General features: G+C 33.5%; 1 protein-coding gene across 5 annotated transcripts in view; it reads left to right on the top strand.

The window, feature by feature from the left end:
* The window catches only part of AGTPBP1 (ATP/GTP binding carboxypeptidase 1), a 173,674-nt gene that overhangs the window by 40,042 nt on the left and 105,780 nt on the right, over positions 1 to 27,852 (top strand). For 2 of the 5 annotated variants that reach the window (XM_063080494.1, XM_063080495.1), the window contains 8 exons: positions 4,329 to 4,396; positions 6,773 to 6,836; positions 7,253 to 7,399; positions 10,716 to 10,847; positions 13,048 to 13,141; positions 19,903 to 19,940; positions 23,541 to 23,749; positions 25,435 to 25,612. In XM_063080494.1, the coding sequence (XP_062936564.1) occupies positions 4,329 to 4,396; positions 6,773 to 6,836; positions 7,253 to 7,399; positions 10,716 to 10,847; positions 13,048 to 13,141; positions 19,903 to 19,940; positions 23,541 to 23,749; positions 25,435 to 25,612 (930 nt within the window). Of the gene's footprint in view, positions 1 to 4,306; positions 4,397 to 6,772; positions 6,837 to 7,252; positions 7,400 to 10,715; positions 10,848 to 13,047; positions 13,142 to 19,902; positions 19,941 to 23,540; positions 23,750 to 25,434; positions 25,613 to 27,852 lie in introns of all 5 variants that reach the window. The other 3 variants (XM_063080496.1, XM_063080498.1, XM_063080499.1) reach the window with 3 other exon arrangements.

Here is a 27,852-nt window from a genome sequence, read left to right as displayed (position 1 = left end):
TTTTTCTTAAAGATGTGAGTTTGATCTGGTCCCATTTCTCTTTAGCCTACAGGATTTCCTTTGGCATTTCTGGTAGTGCAGGTCTGCTGTGGAAGAATTTTGTTTTGCTTTGTTTTGTTTTATCTGACAATGGATTTATATTACCTTAATTTTTGAGGGATATTTTTACTAGATATAGAATTCTGGGTTGACAGTTTTTGTCTTTCAGCACTTTAAAGTACACTTAAAATAGTGCTTCTGCTATTTTATGGCCTCTATAATTTCAAAGGAGAAGTTTGCTGTCATTTGAATCTTTGTTTTCCTGAGTGTTATGTGTCATTTTTCTGTGGCTGATTTCAGGATTTTTATTTTTATTTTATTTTATTTTATTTTTTAGAAGTTTTCTTCATATTTATCCTGCTTGGAATTCAATGAGATTCTTCAATCTGTAAATTTACGTCTTTTGCCAATTTGGGAAATTTTTTGCGTTACCCAGTCATGTATTTTAAAGACATTAAGAAGAAGAAAAAGTAATTTTTATATTTACAGAGATATTTACCATTTCTGAAGCTGTTTATTCTTTCCTAGAGATTTTGGCTCAAAATTTTTTTCTTACCTATTCGTTCTTATCCTCTTCCAGGACTATGATTATACATATGTTAGATTTTTGAAATTGTTTCAATCGTCCTTGAGGCTCATATTTTTCTCTCTGTTGTTCAGATTGGATAATTATTATTCTTCTGTTGTCAGGTTCACTTCCTTTTTTCTTTTTCCCCTGCATTCTGCTATTAAAATACCTGGTAATTTATTTCAGATATTATATTTTTCTCTTCTAAAATGTCCATTGGTTCTTTTGTTTTTGTAGTTTCTCTTTCTCTGCTGTGGCTTCCTATCTTTTCATTCATTGTGAACTTATTTTCCTTAATGTCATTTATTATAATTGTAATAGCTGCTTTAAAATATTTGTTGGGCAGGCCAGTTAGCTCAGTTGTTTAGAGCACAGCCTTATAATACCGAGGTCATGGGTTTGGATTCCTGTACTGGCGAGCTGCCAAAAAAAATTTAAAAAAAAAATCTGTTAAGATCCAACATTTGGATTGTTGGAAGTGTTGAAGGAATGTAGCAGTGTTAACAACTAGGAAGGATTGTATTAAAAAAAGCTGAGGAGGAAAGCAGTAGTCAACAATGTTGAGTACCATAGGGAGGCTAGTTAAAGTAATGGTCTTTTTGACTTGACAATTAGCAAATTATTGACCACAACAAGAGCACTTTCAAGTGGTAGGATTAGAAGTGAGATTGTAGTATGTCGTAATGTGAGTGGCAAATGAAATAATGACAGAGAACTTGTTTAAGGCATTTTACTGGGGAAGAAAGAGAAGTAAGGGAAATAGAGGGAGAAGCAAGGTAAAACAAGGTTTTTTTCATATGTGGAATAATAAAAAACACAGTTATTGATTGAAGGGGAACAGCCAGTATGTTGTTTGAGGTTGAAGATACAGATTCATGAGAAGGTAGAAAGGATGAGATTCAGAACATAGAGGAAAGGACACTTCTTCTCAACCCCTACTTCTTTGTCTCCTACAAACCGGGGAATAGAATGCAAGATTGTCAAGAATTTTGGTCATTATTTGTAAAATGTTGTCTATGTTTCTGATTACTTTGCTTCATTCAGTGAGGAAAAATGTAGGTGCTGAGAGTTTGGAATAGAAGTTCAGAGATGGAGAGGAACAACTGAGGACTGGTATAAATTTTGGAGTAGCTGTGGGCTGTGGTGGGGCAGATGGTAATGGATATGAGCAGTGAAAGGAGCAGTTTTGTGTTCCCAAATGAGGTTGGAATTGTGACTTTTATGGTACTAAGAGTCTTCAAGTTTGAGAAAAAATTCTTGTGGCATTACTTTTCCTTTTCATTCATGTAGCAGTAGAAAAGACACATTTTAGGATTTAATTCTGTATAAGCGTTTTGGTGGGAGAGTTGCAGGGGGGGCCTGAAATCAAAGCCCAGGTATGGAGAGAATTGATATGGTGCTATAGTTGATGAATTAGAAGTTTCAATGAAGGTGACAGGTTTACATATTCTTCATAAGGAAAGAGGAGTAGGAATGTTAGGAGATCATGTTCTGAAAGTGGGAGATTAGAGGTTAAGATGTAAGAGGTGGACCAGTTTGAGGTCCTGAGAATGGCCATTGAGAGGGTTGATAAATTGGAGTACAGCAGGAAGGATTTTGTTTTGATGTCAAGAAACTAGGGAACTAGGTGTTTGACTGAATTATCCACATTGACATTAAAGTCTCCCAAGATCATGACAGAATCTGGAGTAGAGCAGAAAACTGTTAGTGTAACACGTAGTTTTCATTTAGTGTGAGGTGTGAAGACGATGATGGTAGATGTTAATAACAAGGAGAGTTAGAGTCTGCATTGTACTGTCTTCAAAGGAAGAGAGTCCTCCCCACTCCCCCCAATGAAGGCAAAAATATAATTGTTAGTAGTTTTTAGTAGTGGGGATTTCTATCTTCTGAATATTCTATGTGATATTAATATTGACAAATAATTTGGCTTTAATATTAAGTCATTGGTCTTACTTGAAAATATTACATCAAAGATACATTAGATATTTGAAACAATATGTTATTTTCTTTTACAACTTACTCCTTTTTGGTGGAGGCAGCTGGATTGGGGAAAGGGTGAAGGACAGTTTGGATTGTCAGAGGATTCATATTCTTTTTAAATAAGAGAATCTAGTTTTACTAATTTTAATGAGCTTTTCCTTTTTTATAGGTAAAGAAATTTGCCATTTCTTTTTAGCATTAGCAATGTGGCAGTAGGGAGCGGAGATGAGCAGTGTTTTAGATCTTCATATCCGTTATGAGAGTTTCTATCTTGAAAGATCTTAGGTTTCTGTAAATTTAACAAAGTTCATTAACTGGATGTGAGATGATGCATGATAGCATGAGATTGTTGTTTTAAAAATAAATTTTGACGTAGCATATTTATTTTGTAGGTAGGTAGGTATTGATAGCTGCCATAAATAACTTTACACTATAACTTCTCTGTATTGCATATGTCCCTCTCTTTAGTAACTCCTAATTTAGAGTAACTTAATTTTCAAATGAATGTCAGACTTAGGTAATGGAACAGGATTTGCTCTGGGTAAAAATGTGATTTTTCTGAAGGTATAGCTTGAGGTTTTGTTCCCTATCTGTGTTGATATTTTTCGCTCATCAGGGCCTCAGTGCTCTTGCTCTGCTCTTAAACTACCTTGATTACCTTCGTGTGCAACATTGAATTTGGTAGTACCAGTCTTTTGAACTTTATTGTGGGATATGTACTGTTATGAGAGTGGATTGTTTGTGTTCAGTTTCTTAAATCTCAAAATGTGAAGTGAATGGCATTGTCATCCTGTATTAAAAGAATTTCTGGCATTAGTATTCAGGTGTGAGAAGGTTGAGAGGGGCACTGAGTCTCTTGTGTAATAATCCTGCTAAAACAATGATTCCTGTGACTCTTTTAGAAGCGCATTAAATTAGTGAAAGACCATAAGCTTTGGGTTTAGGAACACCTGGGTCACCTAGTCTGTTTAACTTATTCACTCAAATTTTTGATCCATGACAAGAATAATTTTTCCCCCAGAGGGTTAAAGTGAGGCATCAATAAGACATTGTAGGTAAAGTACATGGAATAGTAAATGTTAGTTTCTTTGCTAAAAGTTGGCTTATGATATACTTTTCTTCTCTTGTTAATCTAAGGAGAAGAATTGTGAAGAAGCTTCAGGAATCTTTAAATAATAGAAATATTTTATATTTTATTTTATTATTTTTTTCCCATCCCAGTGATAGGAAAAGAATCATTTGGGTGATCTGGTTTCCAGATTTTTACAGAAGTAGGTATTCCTTAGTTTTGTTTATTTTTGTGTGATTCAGAATTTTAAAATAGTATTAATATAATCAAAACATTTGAAAATTTTACTAGATTTCTGCTTTTACTCATTTTGATTGTCTTCTAGTTCTACTTGTAAAGATGAAGAAAGAGGCCTGCCATTACAACTCCTACCTCACCTCCAGTTCTGGCACCTGTACTGAATTATTAGATTTAAGGTTTTAGATGGACTGACAGGGACTCACTTAGTCTGTGATAGGAGCTGTGATGAAATGCAAAAGAGGTCTTGTTAACAGAAATCTGGAAGTCTCCACAGAATAGAATTAGCAACATGATAAGGAGGAATATCTAGGAACTGATTTAGAATGTTTACTGGACCAATAAAGACATGTCGATCCTGTGTTAGCTATATGTAACAAAATTATGTATACTTTTTTTTGTTCACGTTTTAGAAAAAAATTTTCTACTTTTCAGAAAAAACAAGGAGAGAAATGACAGCCAAAGGTTCTACAGGAATGGAAGTTCTGCTGTCAACATTAGAGGTAAAAAAACCCCAACCCCCCCAAAACCAAAAATCCCCATCATTAACAGGGTTTAATTATGTAACTACTAATACCAAGGAGTGCTGAAGAAAAAAGCCCCCATGTATATGATGAACTGTAAAATTTTTACCTTAGAGGCATAGTCAATGAATCAAAGCATATCTTATGTTTTAAATTATTATTTGGAATGGTGGCATAAAATTTTAATATATATTAGGTGAACATCTAGGTATATTTCCCTATGGTTTTAATGATAACTGTAAATTTTAATGCTAACATGCCCTTCTAATTGGTGGTAGAAAATAAAACATTAGCTGGAAATAAATCTTTAGCTTAAAATAAATGATCAACATTGGAAATTCTTATTTATTATATGGTGTTAGCTGATGCACATTTGTGATTTGTTTTACTACATATATTGGTTGAATATATTATATTGATGGTAATTGAATTTCTATGCCAACATAAAAATTTTGGGCAGACCAGCAGGGTGTATTAAGAATTAGCATTGGATGTTTTATTCAGTGTACTTATTAAGAACAAGGGAATTAGTACGTGTTCTTCAGTAGGAAGTCTTAGCATCATAAAGATGTCATTTCTCCCTAAATTGATTTGTTAGTTTAGGGCAATCTCAATAAAAATACTAATAGTTTTGTATCTAAAGTTCAAATGGGGAAAAAAGCAAAAATAGAGAGGACATTTCTGAAAAAGAAGAGAAGTGAGAAAGGGCTGTCCCCACCAAATATCAAAGAACATCACAAAGCTCCAGTAATTAAAATACAAGGGTACTTGAAAAAGTTAATGGAAAGATTCATATTATCTTTCAGTTCTGTTTTTCGACGAACTTTTTGAAATACACTTGTAGTTTAGAAACTGTGCTTGAGTAGCAGATAGACATCAGTGTAATGGACTAGAAAATCCAAAAAAAAAAAAAAAAAAAAAATTAAAATGCTTCTGGGAGTCTAGTATTATTTAATAAAGGTAGCATTTCAGGTCAGTGAGGAATAGAGGGATTATTTAATAGTGGAGCTGGGACAGATTGACAGCCATCTGGAAAAGTGTGATGTTGGGTCCTTACTTCCTACATCCTACCCCAAAATAAATTCCATATCAAGCAAAGATTTAAGAATGGAAAATGAAATCATAATTCTAGAGGAAGCAATGGGAGCAGTTTATTAAGGAAGGCTTTTCCAAGTATGGAAAAAACAAGAGCTATAAAAGAAAAGATTGGTAAGTTCAATCACATCAACAAAAGTGCATGGAAAAGCACACCATAGATGCTTAGAAAACCGAGGAAGTAATATTTCAACTCGTAATTTCCTTATCACATAAAGAAGGTCTACCAATCAGTAGTAGATTGTAAACCTAATAGAAACTCAGTAGAAAACTGAGTAAAGATTATGGAGAGACATTTCCTAGAAAAAGAGACACAAATGTCACTTGAGGTTGACCATAACTTTTAATAAGAGAAATGTTAACCCAAGTACAGTATTTAAATATTTTCACTTATTAGATTGATGGTCCAGACTTTGAGAAATAGTTACTCTCCTACGTTGCTGATGGGAGTGTATATTATTCCATGGAGAACAGCTTGTTAATATCTATCAGTATAAATACCCATATTCTTTGACCCAGAAATTCCAGGGATTTATCTCACATACAGATGTACTTTATCACGTGTAAATATATGTACTTAGTTATTTGTTGCAATTTTTTTAATAGCAAAAGCTTAAAAACAACCTAAATATCCCATGGGTAGGTGACTGGTTACATAAACAATGGCATAGCCATATAATGGAATATATCCCATAGCCCTTCAAAAGAATGAAGAAGCTCTTTATTTATTGATATGTAAAATATCTAGGTACAAAATAGTATCTACAGACAATACCATCTGAAGAAATAAATCTGTATATACATATATATTTACATGGATTTATTTTGTGTGTGCACATTATCTTTGGCAGGGTACACAAGAAATTGATAACATGATTGCCTTCTGAGAGAACTAGGTGTCTGGGCAGTCACCATATATACATTGTAATGCCATTTACATTTTGATTAATGTACATTTATTATCTATTTTGTAGAAAGATGAGGAATTCAAATGACAAATTAATTCCTTTTGTAACAATGTTGATACTAAATAATAAATAAACTAATAAATAAAATAATAGCTCAAATGATTTGTAAAAATTCTTGAAGTCAAGAAGAAGAGACTGAAGTGATAAGAGAGTGGTGGAAACCTGAATACATTTGTTCTTAAAGAATTTAGAAAGGAGATTTGTAAAATATAGGTAGTTTCTAACAGGTACAAAAAGTTTCAGGATCACAAATTTACAATTTTTAATAAAGCAAATAAACTGTTTATTTCAGAACACAAAAGATCTTCAAACTACCCTTAATATCTTAAGCATTCTTGTTGAGCTGTTGTCAGCAGGTAAGTTTTTGTTTCCTTTGGTTTAATATCTGCTTGTAAAAAAAGATCAACAGTATACCATCTGTACTTTATTTGGAATTTTCTGATACTCATATAGAGGCTATTCTGAATATTGGAATTTGGAAAGTGAAACATCATACTTTTTGTTGTTACTTTGCTTTTAGTATTTTTATCAAGCCACCCCTGCAGCCATGCGTTTCAGAGCCTTGAGACTAGAATTTTGGCATTAATTGTGTTTATTTACTCTTTGTGTGCTATTTTCTAACTAAATAAATGAGATAAAGCAAAATATGACTTCAATAGAATTAGTTTGATTTTAGAAGTCATCACTTTAAACATTTCTTGAATGCCAACAAGTTATGATACCTAATATGGGAGAATTTGCTGTGTAAAAAAATCTTTTAAAAAATTTTTAGGTGGAGGTCGAAGAGCAAGTTTCTTAGTTGGCAAAGGTGGTTCACAGATATTGTTACAATTACTTATGAATGCCAGCAAAGAATCTCCCCCACATGAGGAGTTAATGGTACAGATTCATTCTATTCTTGCAAAGATTGGACCAAAAGGTAAGGGTTTCACTTGTATGGTCATCAAATCTAGAAACGTCTTTGTAATATTCTTTCTGCCTTAAGACTGCTTAATTTTTAAAATCTGAGGTGCTAGTGCTTTTCTTGGTCTTAGTAATGGAATGTTTATTACAGTCAACTAGTAACCTGCAAGGGTAGAGGATCCAAAATTCACAAGAAATTCTATTACATGTGGTAGAAAAGGAAGAAAAATGTCAGGATCACAAGTGTCTCAGTTTATACGTGTGCCTGTATACATATGTGTGTAAAGGATACACATAATATGGATATTGTTGAAACTAGAAGGGGGTAATATGTATGGGAATGTTTTAGTAACATGGAGGTAAAATATGTCATTGCTTTTCATTAATAGTCATATTTGTGAGGCACAGTCTCAATGCTCAGGATACTTATAGTGTACTTTAAGAAGACCAATATAGGGGCGGTTGGTTAGCTCAGTTGGTTACAGCCTTATAACAGCAAGGTCACAGGGTCAGATCCCCACACCAGCTAAACACCAAAAAAAAAGAAAAAAAACAAAAAACAAACCAATATAGACATGAAAAATTACAAGACTGATTATCACAACAGTGAGAATGCAAAATATTAAAAAATACAAATTGAGAAAAATGGAATATAGAATGAAGGAAGAAGCTCATGTAGGTTAATGGAGGAAGGCATCCTTTGAATAGAACTGAAGTTCAGTTTATAGTTGTTTGACTGCACAAAGATTAAGATGATTCCCTAAACTCTTAGAATTATGTTTTAAGAGTTTTGCCATTGCTATGTGGCATTCATATGGGTTTTAAACTTTGAAGTATTTGGCTAAAATGGTGATTCAAAAAGGTACTGATGTATATTTACATAGTTTATTTCTGTTTTTTTCTTTTCTTTTGTTTTTTTCAGTTTTTGTGTTTTTATGTATTTCATGTGTATCTTATGTATTGTATAATATTTAACTAGTTCTTTTAATGGGTATTGTTTTAAAGAAAGGCATCCTGAGGTGACTTTACTTATCCAGGTATACTAGGGGCATTAAGACTTAAACATATGAGGGGGCTTAAAAAACTGTGGAAAAAAGAACTTTATTTCTCAGCATAAGCTCCGTCAAGTTCCAGACACTTTTGTAAGCAATGACACCAGCCATTTAATTCATACCTAAAGAACTGAGGGTTTTGGAAACTTAGCCATGTCAGTGTATTCTTTTTATATTATGAACTGAAGAAAAATGGGTGTCCTTTAAGGATTTGTTAAGTTTAGGGAACAAAAAGAGGTCAGAAGGAGCTGAACCAGGACTGTAAAGTGAATGCCTAATGATTTCCTATTGAAACTCTGACAGAATTGCCAATGTTTAAGGAGAGGAATGAGCAAGAGCATTGTCATGGTAGAGAAGGACTCTCTGGTGAAGCTTTCCCAGGTGTTTTATGCTAAAGCTTTGGCTAACTTTCTTCAAACACTCTCATAATAAGCAGATATTATTGTTCTTTGGCTCTCCAGAAAGTTAACAAGGAATATTCTTTGAGCATCCCCAAAAACTGTTGCAATGACCTTTCCTCTTGACTGTCTGTTTTTCTTTTGACGGGGCCATTTCCACCTCTTGGTAGCCACGGATTGTGCTTTGTCTTCAGGATCGTTCTGGTAAAGCCATGTGTCATGTCCTGTTACAGTTCTTCAAAGAAATGCTTCAGGATCTTGATCCCACTTTTTAAAAATTTCCTTTGAAAGCTCTGCTCTTGTCTGTATCTGATCTCTGCACAACAGTTTCAGTTGGAATTGTGTAAACTGAACCAATTGAGACGTCTGTGGTGTTGGCTCTTGTTTCTGCTGTTGATCTTGAATTAGGACATGAACAAGATTAATATTTTCATTGAAAATTGATGTGGATTTGCTGCTGATTTCTTTGTCCCCATAAACTTTTTGTAAAGCATCAGGATTTCATCATTCTTCCACTCAAATGTCACCATAAATTTGAAGTTTGTTCTTGCTTCAATGTTAGCAGAATTCATCACACTGATGTCTTATCTGTCTTACTGCTTCAAACTAGATCCCATTCAGACATGTTATAAAAAGTTAATATGAGTTTATTTTGGCGCAAACTAATTTGCAGTCCATGCATAGTTTTTTCATAATATGCATTTTCCATGAACTTTTTGAAGACCCCTCATATATTCAGTTTATTTAAGAAATATATTAGCTGTCTTTTATTTTTCTTTAACTCTTAAATTTGAGATTTAAAAACTCCCTTTTTTCATTTAGGAAAATGAAAATGAAAAATAAAATAAAACCTTATTTATTTATGAATCTTGTTATCTCATGCTTCCTTCTCTAATTGGAAGCAGGTTCTTTCTTCATAAAATTAAATTGAGATATTGATGTATTTAACTTATATTTGTATTTCTTTAATATCTCTCTTTTGAGTTGTAGGTCATCTTTGTTTTATTTTCTTCTATGTATTTTTAAAAATTTCATTTTCATTTTATTCAAGACATTGTACAGTAATATCTTGAGTGATTTTTTTTGTGTGTGTTAGGTGAAAGTAATTTTCCTCAGGATTATTTAGTTCTTTTTGACTTAAAATTCCTGTTGTTAACAAAGTATCTCTGTTTGCTGGTCCTGCTTACTTTCATTGTTCAAATCTTAACATTCTTAAGTTTTTGTCATTTAAATCCCTCCACTGTTGGCCCCCCCAAAAGTTTTTAAAATATTTTAATCTCTTTGTAGGAATGAAAATTAAGAACTTCTCTTCCTTTTCGATGTTAAGAATTTTATCCCATTAGAAATTTATTTGATAATATTTGCCAGATTATTTTCTACATAAGCTGTTCATTTTTTTTGTTAGTTTATATTCTTTTGTATGTTTGATAAGAATATGGTTCATATTAAGTAAGTAATATTGGTAATGGACATTTAGCTTCTTTACTCTTCCCATTAACTATGTGATGACGTTCCTGGAAAATGTGTTGAACTAGACAGACTTACATGTGTAGTGGGTTAAGTTCTTACTTTCCTGACAGTCTAAGTGTTGGGCTACTGCAATCTCCATCCTCCTGTCCTATCCCATTGCCTGCCCTTTAGTACATCCTTCCAGACCATTCTTCAAAAGTGTAAGGGGTATTTTTAAAATCACACATTGGATCTCCATACTGGCTAGCTGCCAAAAAAAAAAAGTCACACAAAAAATGATAACAATTTTAATTATTTCAGGTCAACTTTCTATTTGATAATATAAATTCATAATATAAATTTAAAATATCATTGCCTTATGATATATCTTCATTCAAAAGTTACATATGAATAAAGTTTTTTTTTTTAACAGATAAAAAATTTGGAGTGAAAGCTAGAATCAATGGGGCTCTGAATATAACGTTGAACTTGGTCAAACAGAATTTGCAGAATCATCGCTTGGTTCTACCTTGTCTTCAGCTTTTACGAGTATATTCTGCCAACTGTGAGTATTCAAGTGGCTTTTAGTTAACTCAGTGTTGGGAAGTTACACAAATGAAAATTTTACAGTACCTGAACTCTATAAACTTTTAAAATTTGTGGAAAAGGAAAGAGAAGATTTAATATGGCCCATTGTATCTCCTAACTCTGACCGCAACAAAAATGATGTGGGGTAAGAAGGTGAGTTGACAAAAATCTTGAGAATTCTCACTAATTCCCTCAATTTGTAAAAGACTGGAGTGAGGTGGATGAGTAGGCATCCTGTGGAAAAGATGTGGAGGAATATGAGGGGATTGGCAGCTGGAAAGAGTCCTGTGTCTCTTTGGATTTTCACAGAGGAAAGCTGAGAAGGAAGACATGCAGTAGCATAGTCACCTGGAGCTAGTTATCTTCAGCAGTCAACAGGGAACTAGCAGAACAGCAAACAAATCGTGCAGTAGCCTCTGAGGAAGCTTACAGAAGAGGGATAATAGAGACATTCTCAGATAAAATGGGTCCCCAAACACATACTCTCACTCACCAGCATTAGGTCCCGTGACACGTGGGTTTTCTTTCTGTTCTCTGACTGTGGTATTGAAGTAGTTAATGAAAGAAGCTAAAGGTGAAATTGTGGAATATGTGTTATTGTGGAATATCATTGCAAAATAATGATAAAATGCTAGATATGTGTGTTTATATACATATATATGTAATATATAAACTTATATGTGTTTGTGTGTATATCTATGCCATGACAATATGACTGAAGGTGTGCTCAGAGGAAAACAGCTTTGAACCCTTAAATAATTAAAACACTTATATAGTTAAGAAGAACATCGGAAATGAATGAATTAGATATCTAATCAAAGAAATTAAAAACAGACACAAGGAAAGTAGAGGAATGACATGAGAAAGGAAAAAATGAAAAACATACATGAGAAAATGGAAAAGTAGTTGATTTAAAAAATAAAACTGAATTGGATTAAAAATGAAACATAAACCATCAAATACTGTAAACAAGGAAAAAGGAAGACAGCACAGACATGAGTTAGAAGGGATAATGGAGTAATAAACAGATACAGAGGAAGTTAAGATTATCTTACAAAACATCAGGAGCTGCTTTTCTAGTGGTGTTTTGTTGAATTAACCATTAGAAGGCTAGCAAATGGTTTATTTATAATTTTTTAAAGTAATGTTTGTTCAGAATTGTAAATATTTGGCACTGTTTTCGAGTTAGGCAATTGTTTGCATATTCTGTGTGAAGTACTGAAATTGTTTTCTTTTTCCCTGCTATGATTGATTTAATTAAGGTCCTCATTACCTCTCACCCAGACCACATAGCCACCCAATGTATCTCTCAAATCCATTTTGCCCAGGTTCCTATGGGTTCTGACCTGTTTATTTAAAGTACAGATCTGATTTGTTTTCTTTTTGGGTGATTTCCTATAGCTGAAAGAATTAATAACTTCTAGGTCCCTCCATAACCTGTTTCTTACCTTCTTTTCCCACCTCATCTTCCCACTTGTATATCTTTGTCTGATACTGTGTGTTTTAACAATGTGTAACTGCTCATACCCATGATGTTCATTGTCTCTGTTCTGTTGTCGGTGTTACCCATCTCCAGGGATAATTCGGAACCACATCTACCCCTTAACTCCAATTTCTGTCCTGGCTAATTCCTAATCATTATTTAAGAGACTGAGCCCTGGCATCATTTTCTTCCGAAATGCCTACTTACTCTGGATTAGGGACTCCTCAGCAGTGGGACCCAAATAGCCTACAACTCTTAATCTATTTAGAAAGTAATTTAGTAGTTCTTTGTTTATTGTTTCTGTCATTCTCTCTAGACTATTTTCTCTGAGTGCAGAGACTATTTATTCTTGTCTCCAAATCCCCATGATCTGGTATTTAGTGAAGTTCATTATTATTGAAGAAACAATGCAGCAACTGAAATTTAAAAAAAAAATTTTTTTTTTTGGTGGGGGAGGTTGGTATATAACTTGTTTCAGAATTTCCCTGCAACTTCACATAAAAAATAAAGCCAAAAAAAAAAAAAAAAAAAAAAATCCTCCCTTCAAGTGATTAGGTAAGGTGGACTTTATGAGTGACTTGAGTTTCTAGATTCTAAATAATTTGTATAGGTTTTTGGCTATGTATCACTAAGTTTATGCAATTTTAGTTGTCGATGTTTTGAAATCATTTTGTATCTTTTCTCCTCCTCCCAGCCGTCAATTCAGTATCCTTAGGGAAAAATGGAGTTGTGGAGCTAATGTTTAAAATCATCGGACCATTTAGTAAGAAGAATTCAGGTATTATGAAGTGAGTAAATGTTTTGAATGTAAATTGAGGTATATCCTTTGTTATTCTGGGCTTCATTTTCTTAATATGTACAGTGAATGGGTTGAATTAAGTTGTGTCTAGGGTCCTTTCTTAGTTCTTAAATATTTTATCACCATAAAGATTTTCTTCAGTGTAAAGTTTATAATCTTCAAAAATACCTAAAAATTAGAAAATTTAAAATTCATTGAATGTAGTGTTTATAGAAATGTGGACTTTGAACATTCCTAGATATTGAACATTCCTAGATCATTTATAGAGTATTATGCATTCAGAAACGTTTATTGAGTGCCTACTATATTCCCCACCCATTTTTTAGTCTTTTAATGACTACTTCATTCATTCGCTTGATTATCTGAACATGTTTTAAATTATACATTTTTATTTTATTGAAATAATGTATCTTTTTCTTTTTTTCCTACTTATCTTGAGATATATATTTATATGTATGTGTGTGTGTTTTCATTTGGTCATAGGCCTTTCACTTCAGAAAATGAAAGCAGCAGTTAGTTATTTGTTAGCATTTTCTTAAGCCACATTAGAGGTCATTTTTTAAAAAAATTTTTTATTGAGGAATTTTTCAAACATATATAAAATAGATTTATATTATATTAAGCTAATTATGTTGAATTATATTAATTACTTATTATATTCAACAATATCAACATTCTGCCATTTTTGTTTCATTTATTTTCTCTCCACACTTTGTTTTTTCCTAGGGTACTTTTAAGCAAATCTCAGTATATATCTCTGTAAGCGAATCCTAGATATTTTTTCTGAATATTATTAACATTTCTCCCCTAAATACTTTAGCATACTAAATGTTAACATTTCTCTCCTAAATAGTATTTTTGTAAGTCTTTATTTAGTACTCTATTAAAATAAAATAAGTAGAGTACTAAATAAGGACTTAAGAAAATATGCACAATAGTATTCCTCAAAATTAGTAATTTCTTAGTACAGTCTAAAATCTAGTCTGTGCTCAGTTTTTTTCCAGTCATCTCAAAATTGCCCTTATATAGTAAGTTGTTTGTTTGAATCAGAATCCAAACAAGATAAACAGATTATTTCTCATTATATTTAGAAAATTTCCAAGCCTGCACAAAAGTAGAGAGAATAGTATAACTCTGATATATTTGTCACCCAATTTCAACAAAAGTCAACATTCTGCCGTTTTTATTTCATTTTTCCCTTTTCTGTCATTTTTTCCTGGAGTATTTTAAAGCAGATGTCAGTCATTACATTTGATCTGTAAATTTTTAAGTATGATCAGTATCAGATACAGACCTTTTTCTTTAGAGTTACCACAGTATCATATCAGCTTTTTTTGAGTTATTGTTCGGTGTATTATTCTGTTTGGGAAATAGGAAGATTGGAAAAATATATGAGGAAGTATAAATTATTGATACTGAGAAATTTTAATCAGCATAATACAAACTTTGCACTTCAATCTCATTTTAAAATTCTTTTGTAACTTTTATAAATTCTTACTAGCTTATAAGTAAATAGAATTTCAGAAATTACTTTGTTAAATACCTATAAATAACGCTTTGGTAAAAATTAAAAATGAGTTTGTACCAAACTATAATTTTCTTTTGATCTAGTGAAACTATGGGATAAGCACGATGGGTATTAGAGTCAGAAAGAACTGGGTTCGTATTCTAGTTTTCCAGTGCTGAAGAATAAATGTCAACAAAAATCCCAGTTTTTATAATTTCAGGATTAGAAACTGTCAGAAGCACTTTTATTTGGTTCCAATGTGTATAAACAACTGCCAGCAAGGAGAAGAACTTTCTGAAAGTACTCTAGGATTTTTATAATTTTGAATAAAGAAGTAGCTGTAGGTGGGAAAATCCTGAGTTCATTGCAAGTGATTGCATCTGAGATATTTTATTAGTTTTCTAGGGCTGTTATAACAAAGTACCACAAACTTGCTGGCTTAGAACAACAGAAATTTATTATCACAGTTCTGGAGGCTAGAAGTCCAAAATCAGCTTGTCAGCAGGTCGGTGCTCCCTCTGAAGACTGTGGGGAAGAATCCTTCCTGGCTTCCTCCTGGCATCTGGTGGTGTGTTGGCAGTCTTCTGCATTGCTCGGCTTACAGCTGCAGCCTTTCGGTTGCTTCCTCCGTCATCATTTGGCGTTCTCCCCTTTTATGCCTGTCTTCACATTGTCTTCCCTCTTCTCGTGAGGACACTAGTCATGGTGTATTAAGGGCCCATCTACTGCAGTATGACCTCATCTTAACTAATTACATCTGCAGTGATCCTGCTTCCAAATAAGGTCATTCTGAGGTTAAGACATCAACATATCTTTTTGAGGGACACAGTTCAACCCATAAAAGTGATATTGTTAATACAATAAGTTAATTGCATGTACTTTATACTAAGTACAATATGTGATCTTTCACTGTGTCCTGTGTTAGCTGTGTCTTCACTTTGCATAGTTACCTGGAATGTCTTTCATACACCTTGACTTCTATCAATACGTAGATGTTAATGTTTAAGTGGGTCATGAGAGTCACTGTAGTAAAACATTTGACAAACAGGCTGTTTGTGGTCTCATGGTGAGAAATACAGAGTGGAATCTGCTGCTTTAGAGAAAATGTGTAATGCTGTGTCTTGAGACTTTGCTTTCTTAACATGATTGTTTAGTGCTTGGGAGAGTAAATATTTTGTCTTAGGTAACATCACTTTTTAAATAAAAGGGATTATAACATATAGCAGTTACGTGAAGTGCCATAGGAAGAGAGTTTTACTTAGTTTCTCTTATATTAGGCCTGATTGCCTTCTGTTTTTTTAAATACCTTTCTGAGATATAGTTGACGTATAATAAATTGTACATATTCAAAGTATACAATTTGATAAGAATTGACATATGCAAGGTTGACTTAGCCTTTAGGCTCAGTAAACACAGTGCCCAGGGCCCACAATACTTTTAGAAGCCTACAAAAATGTTTTAATTTCTTTTAAAAATCATAAGGAAAATATGAACTTTTAGGCTGAAGTAAATGTTTTAATCTATGATATTATTAATAGTAATCTTTATACCAACACAGTAGTAAAACATAAATTTTAAATAGTTTTTGTGGGGAAGGGGGGGCCCATTGAAGGCAAAAAAATGTCTAGAGCCCATGAAAACCATAATGTGGTCCTGGATATGTAACTAGGCCTGTGAAACCATTACCACAATCAAGATAATGAACATTTTATCAAAAGCTTTATTGTTCCCCTTGGGAATTCTTCCCTTGCTCCCCCCTGGCATTCACAGCTATGCTTTCTGTCACTATAGATTCATTTGCATGTTCAGGAATTTAATTTTTTTATTTAAAAAATTTTTTTAGGATATCACTTTTTTTAAAAATAAGATTTTATTTTATTTTGTCAGTGTACAATGTGGTTGATTATTGTGGCCTAGGAATTTTATATAAATGGAATCATATAGAGTACTCTTTTTGGGGGGTGGGGGTTTGGCTTCTTTCATGCATCACAATTATTTTTCGATTCACTTATTTTCTTGCATGTATAATAATTTATTCCTTTAATCACTGAGCCTTCTAATCACTGAGTACTATTCACAATTATATGGATATATCATAATTTGTTATTCATTCACCTGTTGGTGGATATTTGGCTTGTTTCTAGGTTGGTTGGTTTTTTTTTTTTTTGGTGGCTGGCCAGTATGGGGATCTGAACCCTTGACTTTGGTGTTAGAACACTATGCTCTAACTGACTGAGATAAGTGAGCAGCCCCTGTTTCTAGTTTTTGACTGTTACAAATAAAGCTGATGTGTTTATGTACAAGACTTTATGGCTTTATGTTTTTATTTCTGGTGGGCAGATACTTAGGAGTGGAATGGCTGGATCAAATGGTAGCTGTATGTTTAACTTTTTAAAAAACTGTCTTTCCTTAACATGTTAAATGTTTCTTCTAGCTATTTGAACACATGGTGTACAACTGTAATAACTGTATTAACGTTTCCTAACATTTATGTCATTCTGAGTTGGTTTCAGTAGGCTTGTTTTTCCTCATCATTATGGGTCTGTTATTTCCCTGCTTTCTGCATGCCTAATAATTTCTGATTAGGTACCAGATATTGTGAATTTCACCTTGTTGTGTGCTGGATATTTTTATATTTCTATAAATAATCTTGAGGTTTGTTTTGGAATACAGTTACTAGGCAATAGTTTGATCTGTTGAAGTCTTTTCAGATTTGTTAGATGGGATCAGAGCACTGTTTAGTCTTGGACTGACTATTTCCCACGACTGAGGCAAAAATCCTTCTGAGTACTCTACTACATACCCTATGAACTATGATTTCCAGTCTGGTTGGTGGGAACAGGCACTGTTCCCAGCCCTGTGTGAGTACTGGACGCTGCTCTGAAATCCTTTTGGAGGCTTTTCCCCCAGCCTTGGTAGTTATTTCACACACATGCACTATTCACTTACTTGCTGAATATTCAAACAGAACCCTCTGAAAATCTCTGGGCTTCTCTTTCTGTACAACTTTTTTTGGGTGGGTACTCTATCTAGTGAACTCTAACTGACTTGGTCTCCCTGGACTCTGCATGCCCTCTACCACGGAATTCATGTGCTCACCTCAGGAAATCTGCCAGTCTCCGCTTAGGTCCCATCTTTGCGTGCTGTGTCTTGGTAACTCTGTCAAGGTGTAGTAAGCTGGGGCAATTGTAGGGTCCGCCTCATTCATTTCCATCTCTTATGGATCTCTATCTTTCATTGCTTAATATCCAATATCATAAACAGTTCTTACGTTTTGTCCATTTTTTGAAAAGTTATGTGAGGTGAGAGGAACGATCCAGTTCCCGTTAGTTCATCTTGTCTGGAAGTGAAAAGTTCAGATTGCCTTCTTAGAGGGAGACTGATATTTCTGATTTCTTAATTTCCTTTCTCAACAAGAAGCTTATGTTATTCATTTTCTGTATTGTTGAGTTTCTGTGTGGCCCTAGGCATGTTATATTCTAAAATCTGTACTTTCCTTATCCATAAAACTTGCCGATTATGTGGACCAGGACTGTTTTAAGAATTAAACTGGAAAACACATATATTAAACACCTATATCGGCATCTGACATTTAACAGGTCTTGCTGAACAGTAGATTTCTTTTCCACTTTAGTTTTTATAAATTGCGGTTTCACTTGGAAGATCCATTCAGTCCTTTGTTTAATTTTAACCAGTTTTAAAGCCACCCTTATTCTTATAGTTTTACAGTCTCTTGTATATTTTATTGCATAGCTAAAGAAGTATGGAAAGTTTCTTACTGATGATTCGATGCATTGAAAATACGCATTTTCATAATGTTCATTTACTTTTAACTCACCGTTACCAACACCTCACATTGTTCTGAGAAAGTTATAGGCATGAATTTATAATGTTTTAAAAAGCATATACTTTGTTTTTGTCTTAGAAATGTTATTATAAATAAACGTTTTGTGTGGTTGCTTTATTTGTATCAGTAAGCCCAAGTGTAGCTGTTGAGAACTTCCTAAACTGGGCATTTATTGAGCACTTACTCTGTGCCTGGGCCTGGATTATTGTTGCAAGTTTTGCCATGAACTAATGTCCACATCTTAAACCTCCTCATCATTTATGTTTTTTACTTTTACCTACATCTGATCATGCTGCCTCTCCTATGCCCAATGTATGCAACATTTATTTCATTGCCTTGTTTTGGGTTTTAATTTTTTGAGTAGTTTTTTTTGTAGGTGTGTACATTTTATTACATTATGTAGATTATAAAATTATTTGTAGAAGACATAAGTTTGTTTTCTAATTTTATACTCATGAAGAACTTGCTATTGTGGGTATCTAGTAGGCATTCAACAAATGCTTAATGGTGAGTGAAATGCTTAATTGAGTTTGATAACATACTTATTTTTAATGCAAATTAATTATAGTTGTTGGCATATTGCTAAGAGATGCCATAGTATGTAGCCATGTATATTTTTAAAATTACTGAAATTAGTGCCATTTCTTTAGTAACTCATTTTTTAAAAACTATTTGAATTACAGGTTTTTCACAGTGATATCATACGTATTTTTGCAGATGATTAATGGCAGTTACTTCACTGTGTGTTACTGAGTATTTATGTTCAAGGAACATATTCCTTTGTCCTCTAAGAGGCAGTAAGAACTTTTGAGATATTAGTTAGGCTCATTATTCCCATTGGTACCTCATGGCTTATACTTCCTTTCCCTAAACTTGCAAGTTCCAAAATATTTTACAGTTGTTATGACCTTAGATATGAGGATTATAGCTTGATAGAACTGAAATACTTTAAAGTTAGGAAGTTAAAATATCTATGGAATTTTGTAGTTATGAACTTAATTTGTGGTAAAACTGTCGTTTTAATTCCTTTTCAAGTCAGGGCCTATGATTCTTAATCATACAGTTTCTTTGTTCACTCTCTCAGGGTCAGATACAGGTGCAGTTTTTGATTTCATTCATCGAACTTCTGACGTGAAGACTTAGACATTGTTAATCTTCTTTTTTTTCTTTCTTAGAAAAATTTTTTTTGGTGCTTTTCTTTTGCTATTTTAATCTCCCTCATTTTAAACTGAAGGGAGAGATACATACAAGGAAACATCATATATAATTGACTATAACAAGAATAAATTTTGGAATAGATAATAGAATAATTATCTGAAAAGATTGTATAAATTTACTATTGTAGATTAATTTTACTAGTTTTGTTGTTGTTTGTGTTTTCTCGTTGTGTTGACAGGGTTGCTTTAGACACTCTTGCTGCATTGCTAAAATCAAGTAAGTTTTTAAATACTAGAAATATTAGATACTATTTTTCTGAGCATTCTGTGTACTATGTTAAAGAAACTGGAAATGTAGATTTACTCTATATTATAAAGCTGGTTTATAATATTCTAATGTCAAAATTGATTTTACCTTCTAGAGCAGTTGATATGCATTATAACTAAAGCCATATTATGTTTATTGGGCTATAATTTATATAATTTATTAAAGCACATTGATTTTCTAAGTTATTTGTATAAACAAAGTTCTGTTAGTAGAGGAAAATGTGTTAATATTATATATTTCATTTTTTTAAAAGTGAAGCTGACATGGTATGGAGAACTTTTACTATGAGAAATGTCTTGAACAACTACTGTCTCTGTATGTAATACCTGATTTTAACTTAGAACCCTATTATTAGAAATTTAGTTTCTACCGTAAATTCATATTTATAACAATTAAAAAAGTGACTTAATATAAATTTGCAGTCTAACAAATTCATTTACAAAATCAAGCACTGTTTTCTTTATCTTCAAAATTGAAGCTTGGAGTAGATGTGTTTCATGATGTGAATCCTTTGGAGAGTGATTATCTATATTTGTATATTTTTTCCCTCCAAGATAGTCAGTATCCCCATTTTAAATATTAATTTTCATTAGCACTCCCATGGATGATTAGTTGATTAACATTTTGTTTGACTGCAATAACATTTAGTCTTAAAGATCTGTCCTGATGGCTTTTATGTCCTCCCCCCTGCCCCTCGCAAAGGAGACATAATTAACAGGCAGTTCATCAAAAACTGTCACCAGTGAGACCAACATGCCTTGAAGTGTGAATGACCAGAATTGTTTTTGAATGGTAGCAAATGATTGATTGAAAATCTAATATTTGGTAAAGTAATGACTTATTAAGTTTAAAAAATCACTTTAAATATTGGTATTATATATCAGAGTTCTCATTTAACAGTTTTATTCTTAAACTGAAATTTATGGATGAGGAGGAAGATGGTGATGAAAAAGTTGGTTCTAGTGCAGTTTTTTTTTCTTGTCTATAAAGCATTTAACCCCCCTATACACAACTCACTTGTTTTAAATTAAAAAATTGAAATGTTAAAAAAAAAAAAGGAAACTTATGGTCCTCAATTAGATTAGCTGTGTAGCTTTAGTTTTATATATGATATGATAAAGTTTAGACTAAGATCACAATAGGTGGATTAACTTTAAAAGGTATTAGTAGCCTTGTTTTGGTGTACCCTGACTGTGTGGTTCAAAGTGTATAAAGATTAATTCTTAAATTAATTTTGTAATATACTTTTGATTTAGAGTGGATTAGAATAGCTATTAAAACTAAACTTTTATTAAAGCTTACTAATTTTCAGAATCACTGACAGCAAATTTATTAGTTCTAAGTCAGTAAAAACTAAATCTCTCATAAGTTTCAAGTATTTTACAGAAATGAATTAACCTAAGATGATAGAAATCTAATATCTAATAGTCGTAAGTAACAGTCTTTCTTTTACTCCCTCCCAGCTTTTTCAAAGGAGTGTGGTGGGCAAACATAACTGTTTACTCCATCAAGATAAAAAGTAATTGACAAGTAGAATGACTTTAGTTTTTTTTTTTTTTTTTTGGCAGCTGGCTAGTGCAGAGAATGGCTCTAGTTTATATTTAGTATATTGTACTGTACCAAATATGGTACAGTACACTAACTAGGATTGAAATTTAATAGAGCAAAATATTTAGTAGTACACTGCATATTTTAAAATAAACCATGACATTTTGAAGCATTCTTATTTATTCACTTTTTAAAAATTCCTTTTTATTTGTTTTGGGGAGAGGGCAGTCATTTACTTTAAAAGGACAAATTAGGCTACTATAATAAATGTGAGAGTGTAAAGCAAAGACTATGTATATACTCACAGTCCAGAAATATAGGCAGCTCAGTTGCCATTGCTGGGGTGTATATTAGATGCTGCAGCCTAAAGGTAGACCTGAGTTGTCTTTTAATCAGAGAGTGAAGAAGAGACATAGGTTGATTGGGAGTTTGGTCCCCTGAACACAAGAATAAAAACCCCTTTAATCTGTTTTAACTGTTCAGTGCAAATGCTGTAGCTGTGTTTGGTTCTTTAAGGGTCACTTAGCACCTGTATTTGAATTATGGGCAAGTTTCTTATTTTATCTTTCATACAGAATTGTAATATTTCTCATAAGTACCACTTAGGCTATTGGAAATTCCTGGCCAGAAACATACAAAGTTTGTAATAGAGGTACAATGATCATAATGGCTTTTAACAAATCATATTCACAGCTGGCTTCTATATTCCAATTGGTGTAAACAAAGTGTATGTTCACTTAAAGTACAGGAAACTTTTGTTGGTCAAAGCAGTAGAACTGATTTTGTGAATAGCTATAGCCTTAGCAGACGAGGTATTTTAGACACGATAGAGGTTTGAAAGTTTCTTTAGAAGCTTTCTCCCATGGTTAGTTTCTTCTGCCTCTCTAATATCAGAACATATTTCTGAGAGGGAATTAATAACCTTATCTCAATGTTTTAGGTATGTGTTAGCACATTTGGAAATTGTAATAATTCTTTCAAGCAACTAGAATGAGTGGAGCCATACTTTTGCATTATTTTAGTGCCCATGCCATGAACCAGGGGGTCATTTTATAGGTAAATTTGAGATGAAGAAGAGATTAGTATTACTTGGTAGCTAAACAGCCCCAGATGGGTTGGTATTCCACATCATCTTGCACTGTCTATAATTGTCCCACCACAGTAGCATTGGGTGGCTTGTTATGTTGCTGTGATGTGATTTCCTTGCCATTATCTTAGTAGAATGCACCCTTTTTGTATATTAATACTTTAAAAATAATAAAATTAGGTCAAATTTATGGATTTATTTCTGTTAATTTTACTCCAATAAAATTGACCATTTACGAAAACCTTTAATGTAGTTTTCATCACATTAAAAATTTAATGACTTAGAAAGCACTATTTCCTAATCATGTAATGCTCCTTATGTTCATTTACTAAAAAGTTGTATAAGTATTTAAAATTTAGCATTGTTATGGCATGGATATTTATGGAATTGTGTGGTAATGAGATAACAATTAATTTCAGTGGAAATGTGAAGTTTGTAATGAGCTACAATCCAAAGGGTTTAATTTCAGTGGGAACACAAAGTTTATAATAGAAGTTACAAAAGTAGTAGTGACTTTTCACAAAATCATATTCACAGCTAGTAAGATAAAGCCTTATATATTCTGTTTGGTTGTAATCGAAGTCAGTGTATTCATAGGTTTTAAAATACGTGAAACTTTTGTTAGTATTAACATTTAAAAAGATGTAGCCTTAATTTTGATAAAGAGATATTGATATTTATAAACCATGAAATGTTATATGGGCAGGCTTCTGAAAAATGTTATAATTTGCCCTCTGGAACTTGTCATATTTATTTTGTTGGAAAAAAATATTTAAATATGTGGCTGACATTTGTTTTGGAAAAAAAGCATTAGAATTCATCACAATATTGAGGTTATATTTTTAATTTGCTTTATTTTACCACTTTCTCTTGTCATTTAAAAAATATTTTTTCTCAATTTTCTTTTGTTAAAGAAACAAATGCCAGGAGAGCTGTAGACAGAGGATATGTCCAAGTGCTTTTAACAATTTATCTAGATTGGCACCGTCATGATAATCGGCATAGAAACATGCTCATTCGGAAAGGAATTTTGCAGAGTTTAAAAAGTGTTACAAGCATCAAGTTGGGAAGAAAAGCATTTATTGATGCCAATGGGATGAAAATTCTGTATAACACTTCACAAGTGAGTTATTTTCTTCTTATTTTTCTGATCATGTACTAATGATATGATTAAGTCCTTAAGAAAACTGAATGAGTGTGAAAATAACTCAGAAAAATACACATATGGTAAAATATATTTTTTAAAAATCTTAAAACCAAAAGACACAATCATTTCTCACGTGTAACCTCAGACTGAGTTGGAGAAAGTGGTCAGTGCATATCTCTGCAATGTGAAGCTTTTTTGCAAAGGTAGAAGGAAAATGTGTAAATCCATCCACTGGGCAGGAAGAGATTCCATGTAGCCATGCTTTCTAGTATGTGTAGCTGGCTGTATGCAGTTTTATGTGCTCCCCTCATAAGGTATTTGTGGATCCTTTATAGCTGATAGGGCAATTCTATTGTCTGTGAGTGTTCTGCCTGTCTTCCTGCTGAGTGGAGGAGGAGGTGCAGAAGTGAAACCTGGAACTGGGAATGCTAATTCTGCCAGCCATCCTAAGCATAAACATTCCTGGAGTGTATTCAGCGAGATGCTTTCCGTCATCTGTAGAAGACCACCAGCTGTGGGGAATGGGATGTTGCAGTGCAACCCTTTAGTTTTCAGAAGGTTAGAACCTATAATTACTAGAAAGAAATCTGTTGTTTTGAAAATACCAGCCAATTATCTTGATTGTGTCCTTATGGTCTTACATATGACAAACACAATCTCTTTCTACATGACAGTAATTAAGATACCTGAACACAGGTTTATGTTTACCCTTAGTTTTTTCCCTTTTAGAACAATCATACACACTTGTTTTTACTATTCCTAAATAGACAGTGATGGATATTCAATATATGAGGAAGAGTTAGGTGACTTTGTTTATGCCACTTAACATTTCTGAGTCTTAATTTCTCATCTGTTTTGACAGGTTAGATGTCAAAATGTGTACTTGAAATTTTTATAGTGTATCAAAGTGCCATCAAAATGTCAATTGTCATTAATAATAATATTGTTATATAACATGGTCTCAAATTCCTGTGCCTCAGCTCTTCTCAAGATTAGATACCAGGACAGCAAATCAAACTCATAAAACTTTAAATCATAATATTCAGGCTACTCTTTTATAAATTGAATAGTCACCATGTGAGGGGTACCATTGCATTTGAATTTTGAGAAAAGCTCGGGCAGATGCGCTTTCTTTTTTATTTCTTACACCTTTCTTCTCACTTAATCCTTTTTCCCTTTTCCCCTTAATTTTTTAAAAATTTATTTTATGCCCTAGGCTTGCTAAATATCCCAAGTTACTCATAGATAGTACTTAGGTAACTTTCGTACCAAAGATGGTACTGCTTTCTGCTTAGTTATACTACTTAAGGAAAAATCCTACTCAATTTGCCACATGAGGTTCTTATTAACAAATAGGTATTTCTGGGGCCAGCCCTGTGGCTTACTCGGGTTCGGATCCTATATAGGGATGGCTGGTGTGCTCACTGGCTGAGCGTGGTGCAGATAACACTGCACCGGGGGTTGCAGTCCCCTTACTAGTCAAAAAAACCCCCAAAAAACAAATAGGTACTTCTGAACACTATTTATAATTATAAAATACTAGTTTTTGTGATATTTGTCTCTAGAAAATAATTAATGTTTTCTTATCTGAAGTAATGTAAAATTGGTTCAGTTATTCACCAAAGCACATTATCATTTTTTTTTCTTTTCATAAAAAACAGGAATGTTTGGCAGTCAGGACTCTTGATCCTCTTGTCAACACCTCCAGTCTGATAATGAGGAAGTGTTTCCCCAAAAATCGCCTGCCACTCCCAACGATTAAAAGTTCTTTCCATTTCCAGTTGCCGGTTATTCCTGTGACTGGCCCTGTGGCCCAGCTCTACAGCTTACCCCCTGAAGGTAGGATCACGGGGCCAGCCACTGCTGACTTTCATGGGTTCTTAGAACTGTGTGACTCTGTCGATTTTTTTTTTTTTTAAATTTTCGTTTGATAAGAATGTAAACATTAAATATTTAGGTAATTATGTTTGGGTTTACATTTGTAGCTTCTTTAGTGAATTTTTTTCCTTAAGTTAAGAGAGCATAATCACCAAAATTGTTATGGATTTATGCTCAACAAAAGCTTGCACATGGCTTACCGGGATGAAAATACGAAATTATTAGAGGTAGGTTACCATTTTCTGTATAATACCGTAGGTATGTAGTAAAGGAAGTAAGAATTTAAACTTCTTAATGTAGATTCTTTATTTAAAAAGTACCGATGTGAAGTAAGCACTTTAAAATAATTTTCAAGTAATTATAATTAGTTTTATTATCCTTGATATTGATTTATTAATGGTATATATATCATAAGATACAGTATTATGATTTTATTTTAAAAATATTTAATTATTAAAGCACAAGTTTAGTTGACAGAATATCAAAATGGATTATTTAGAAACCTCCTTTAAAAGGTTTAAAAGTTAAAGACTAAATCTAGTACCTATGAGCAAGATAGCTAAGTGAAAACAATGGTCTAATTTCTTTTTCACATTCCATTCGAAATTACCAGCAGAGTTTAAAAGTAGGGCAAAATCTGTATCAAGTCTGAAACCTAGGTAAGAGGGGCATCTTCGTGGAACAGACATAGAGAACGTGGAATAGATATGGTAGAGATATGAGTGGATTAAGGAAGAGCATGGCTCTACTCCTCCTGTGAAATGCAATATCCTGGTTCAAGTTGAGGTGCTACTCGCACCTAGTTTGGAGGGACAGTCAAGGAGCAGTTGGAATCCCTTTCTCTTCTCTTTTCCAACATAGGATTATGGGGGTTTAAATGGTGGTTCTAACTGGTAGAAAGTGGTGAGGTTTCCCTGTGATGTGGCAAGTAGTGACACCATGAAGAAGTAGTATATACCCCGTGGTGTTCTTTATTCAGTGTCCGGATTGATGGATAGAGAAATCTGACGTTTAGTGTAGTGAATTCACCAGACGTGGGAAAAACGAGAGAGTAGACATTTTTCTGCTGGCTTTTTTTCCTGTATCTTTCTCACGCTGCTAGGTTACTGAACTAGAAATGCAGGTTTACATTGACTGACAAGCCTTCGTGATTAAGATGTGAGGGCAGGGTTCTAATAGCAACAGTATAGGTACAAGTAGAAGACCCTCATTCTGTTTTCCATTATTTTCTCACATATCAGTCTTCATTACATGTATCACCGTCTTCATTATTTTTTACCTTCCTCAGCTAGAATGTAAGTCCCACAAGGATAGGTCTGAGCTGTTTTACTCAGCAACATTTATGACACTGAATGTGTTCATTTTTTCCTCACATCAGCCAATTCTCCAATTCTCTGGACACCAGTTGGGTGTTCTACAATTCAATTCAATTCTGACACTACCTGGAGTTAGTGTAAACCCCACAGGTTACAGGCTCAGTCCCACAAGACTGTGCCCACTTCAGACGTCAGGTACAGGTATGGGCCACCTGTGTTTCTGACTCACTGGCTATAAAGTTGGTGGGGGGTTCCCATGACCCCTTCCTCAGGGTTGATAATTCTCTAGAATGTTTCACTGAACTCAGGGACACTCTTTTCTTAGATTTATTAGTTTATTGTAAAAGATGCCACAACCTAGACAAGTCAGATGGAAGAGATGCAAAGGGCCAGGTACGGGAGGAGGGTGCGGAGCTCCCGTGCCTCTCCAGGTGCGCCACCCTCCCAGCACCTTCGTGCAGCACCAACCCTGAAGCTCTCTGAGCCCTGTTGGTTAGAGTTATGGCAGTTCCATAACATAGAATGATGGTTTAAATCATTGGCTATTGGTGATTAACTCTAGCTCCTTTCTCGTCCCTGGAGGTTGAGGAGGGGGGCTGAAGTTCCAAAACTCTAATCATGCCTTGGTCTTTCTAGCGACCAGCCTCCATCCTGAAGCTGTCTAGGGGCCTACTTAAAATCACCTTATTAGAACAAAAGATGCTCCTGTCACCTAGGAAATTCCAAGGGATTTAGGAACTGTGTGCCGGGAACTGGGGACAAAACTCAAATATTTATTAATCACAATAGGACTGTTATTTTTTCTTCATTTTATCTTCAGCATCTATTAGATTGTATGGGATATAAAAAGTGTGAATTTTTAAATTATTTGTTGAATGAATGAAT

Source organism: Cynocephalus volans, chromosome 16, assembly GCF_027409185.1.
Source record: "Cynocephalus volans isolate mCynVol1 chromosome 16, mCynVol1.pri, whole genome shotgun sequence".
NCBI lineage: Eukaryota > Metazoa > Chordata > Mammalia > Dermoptera > Cynocephalidae > Cynocephalus > Cynocephalus volans.
Note: the sequence above shows the minus strand (reverse complement) of the source record. Positions and strands in the feature narration are given on the sequence as shown.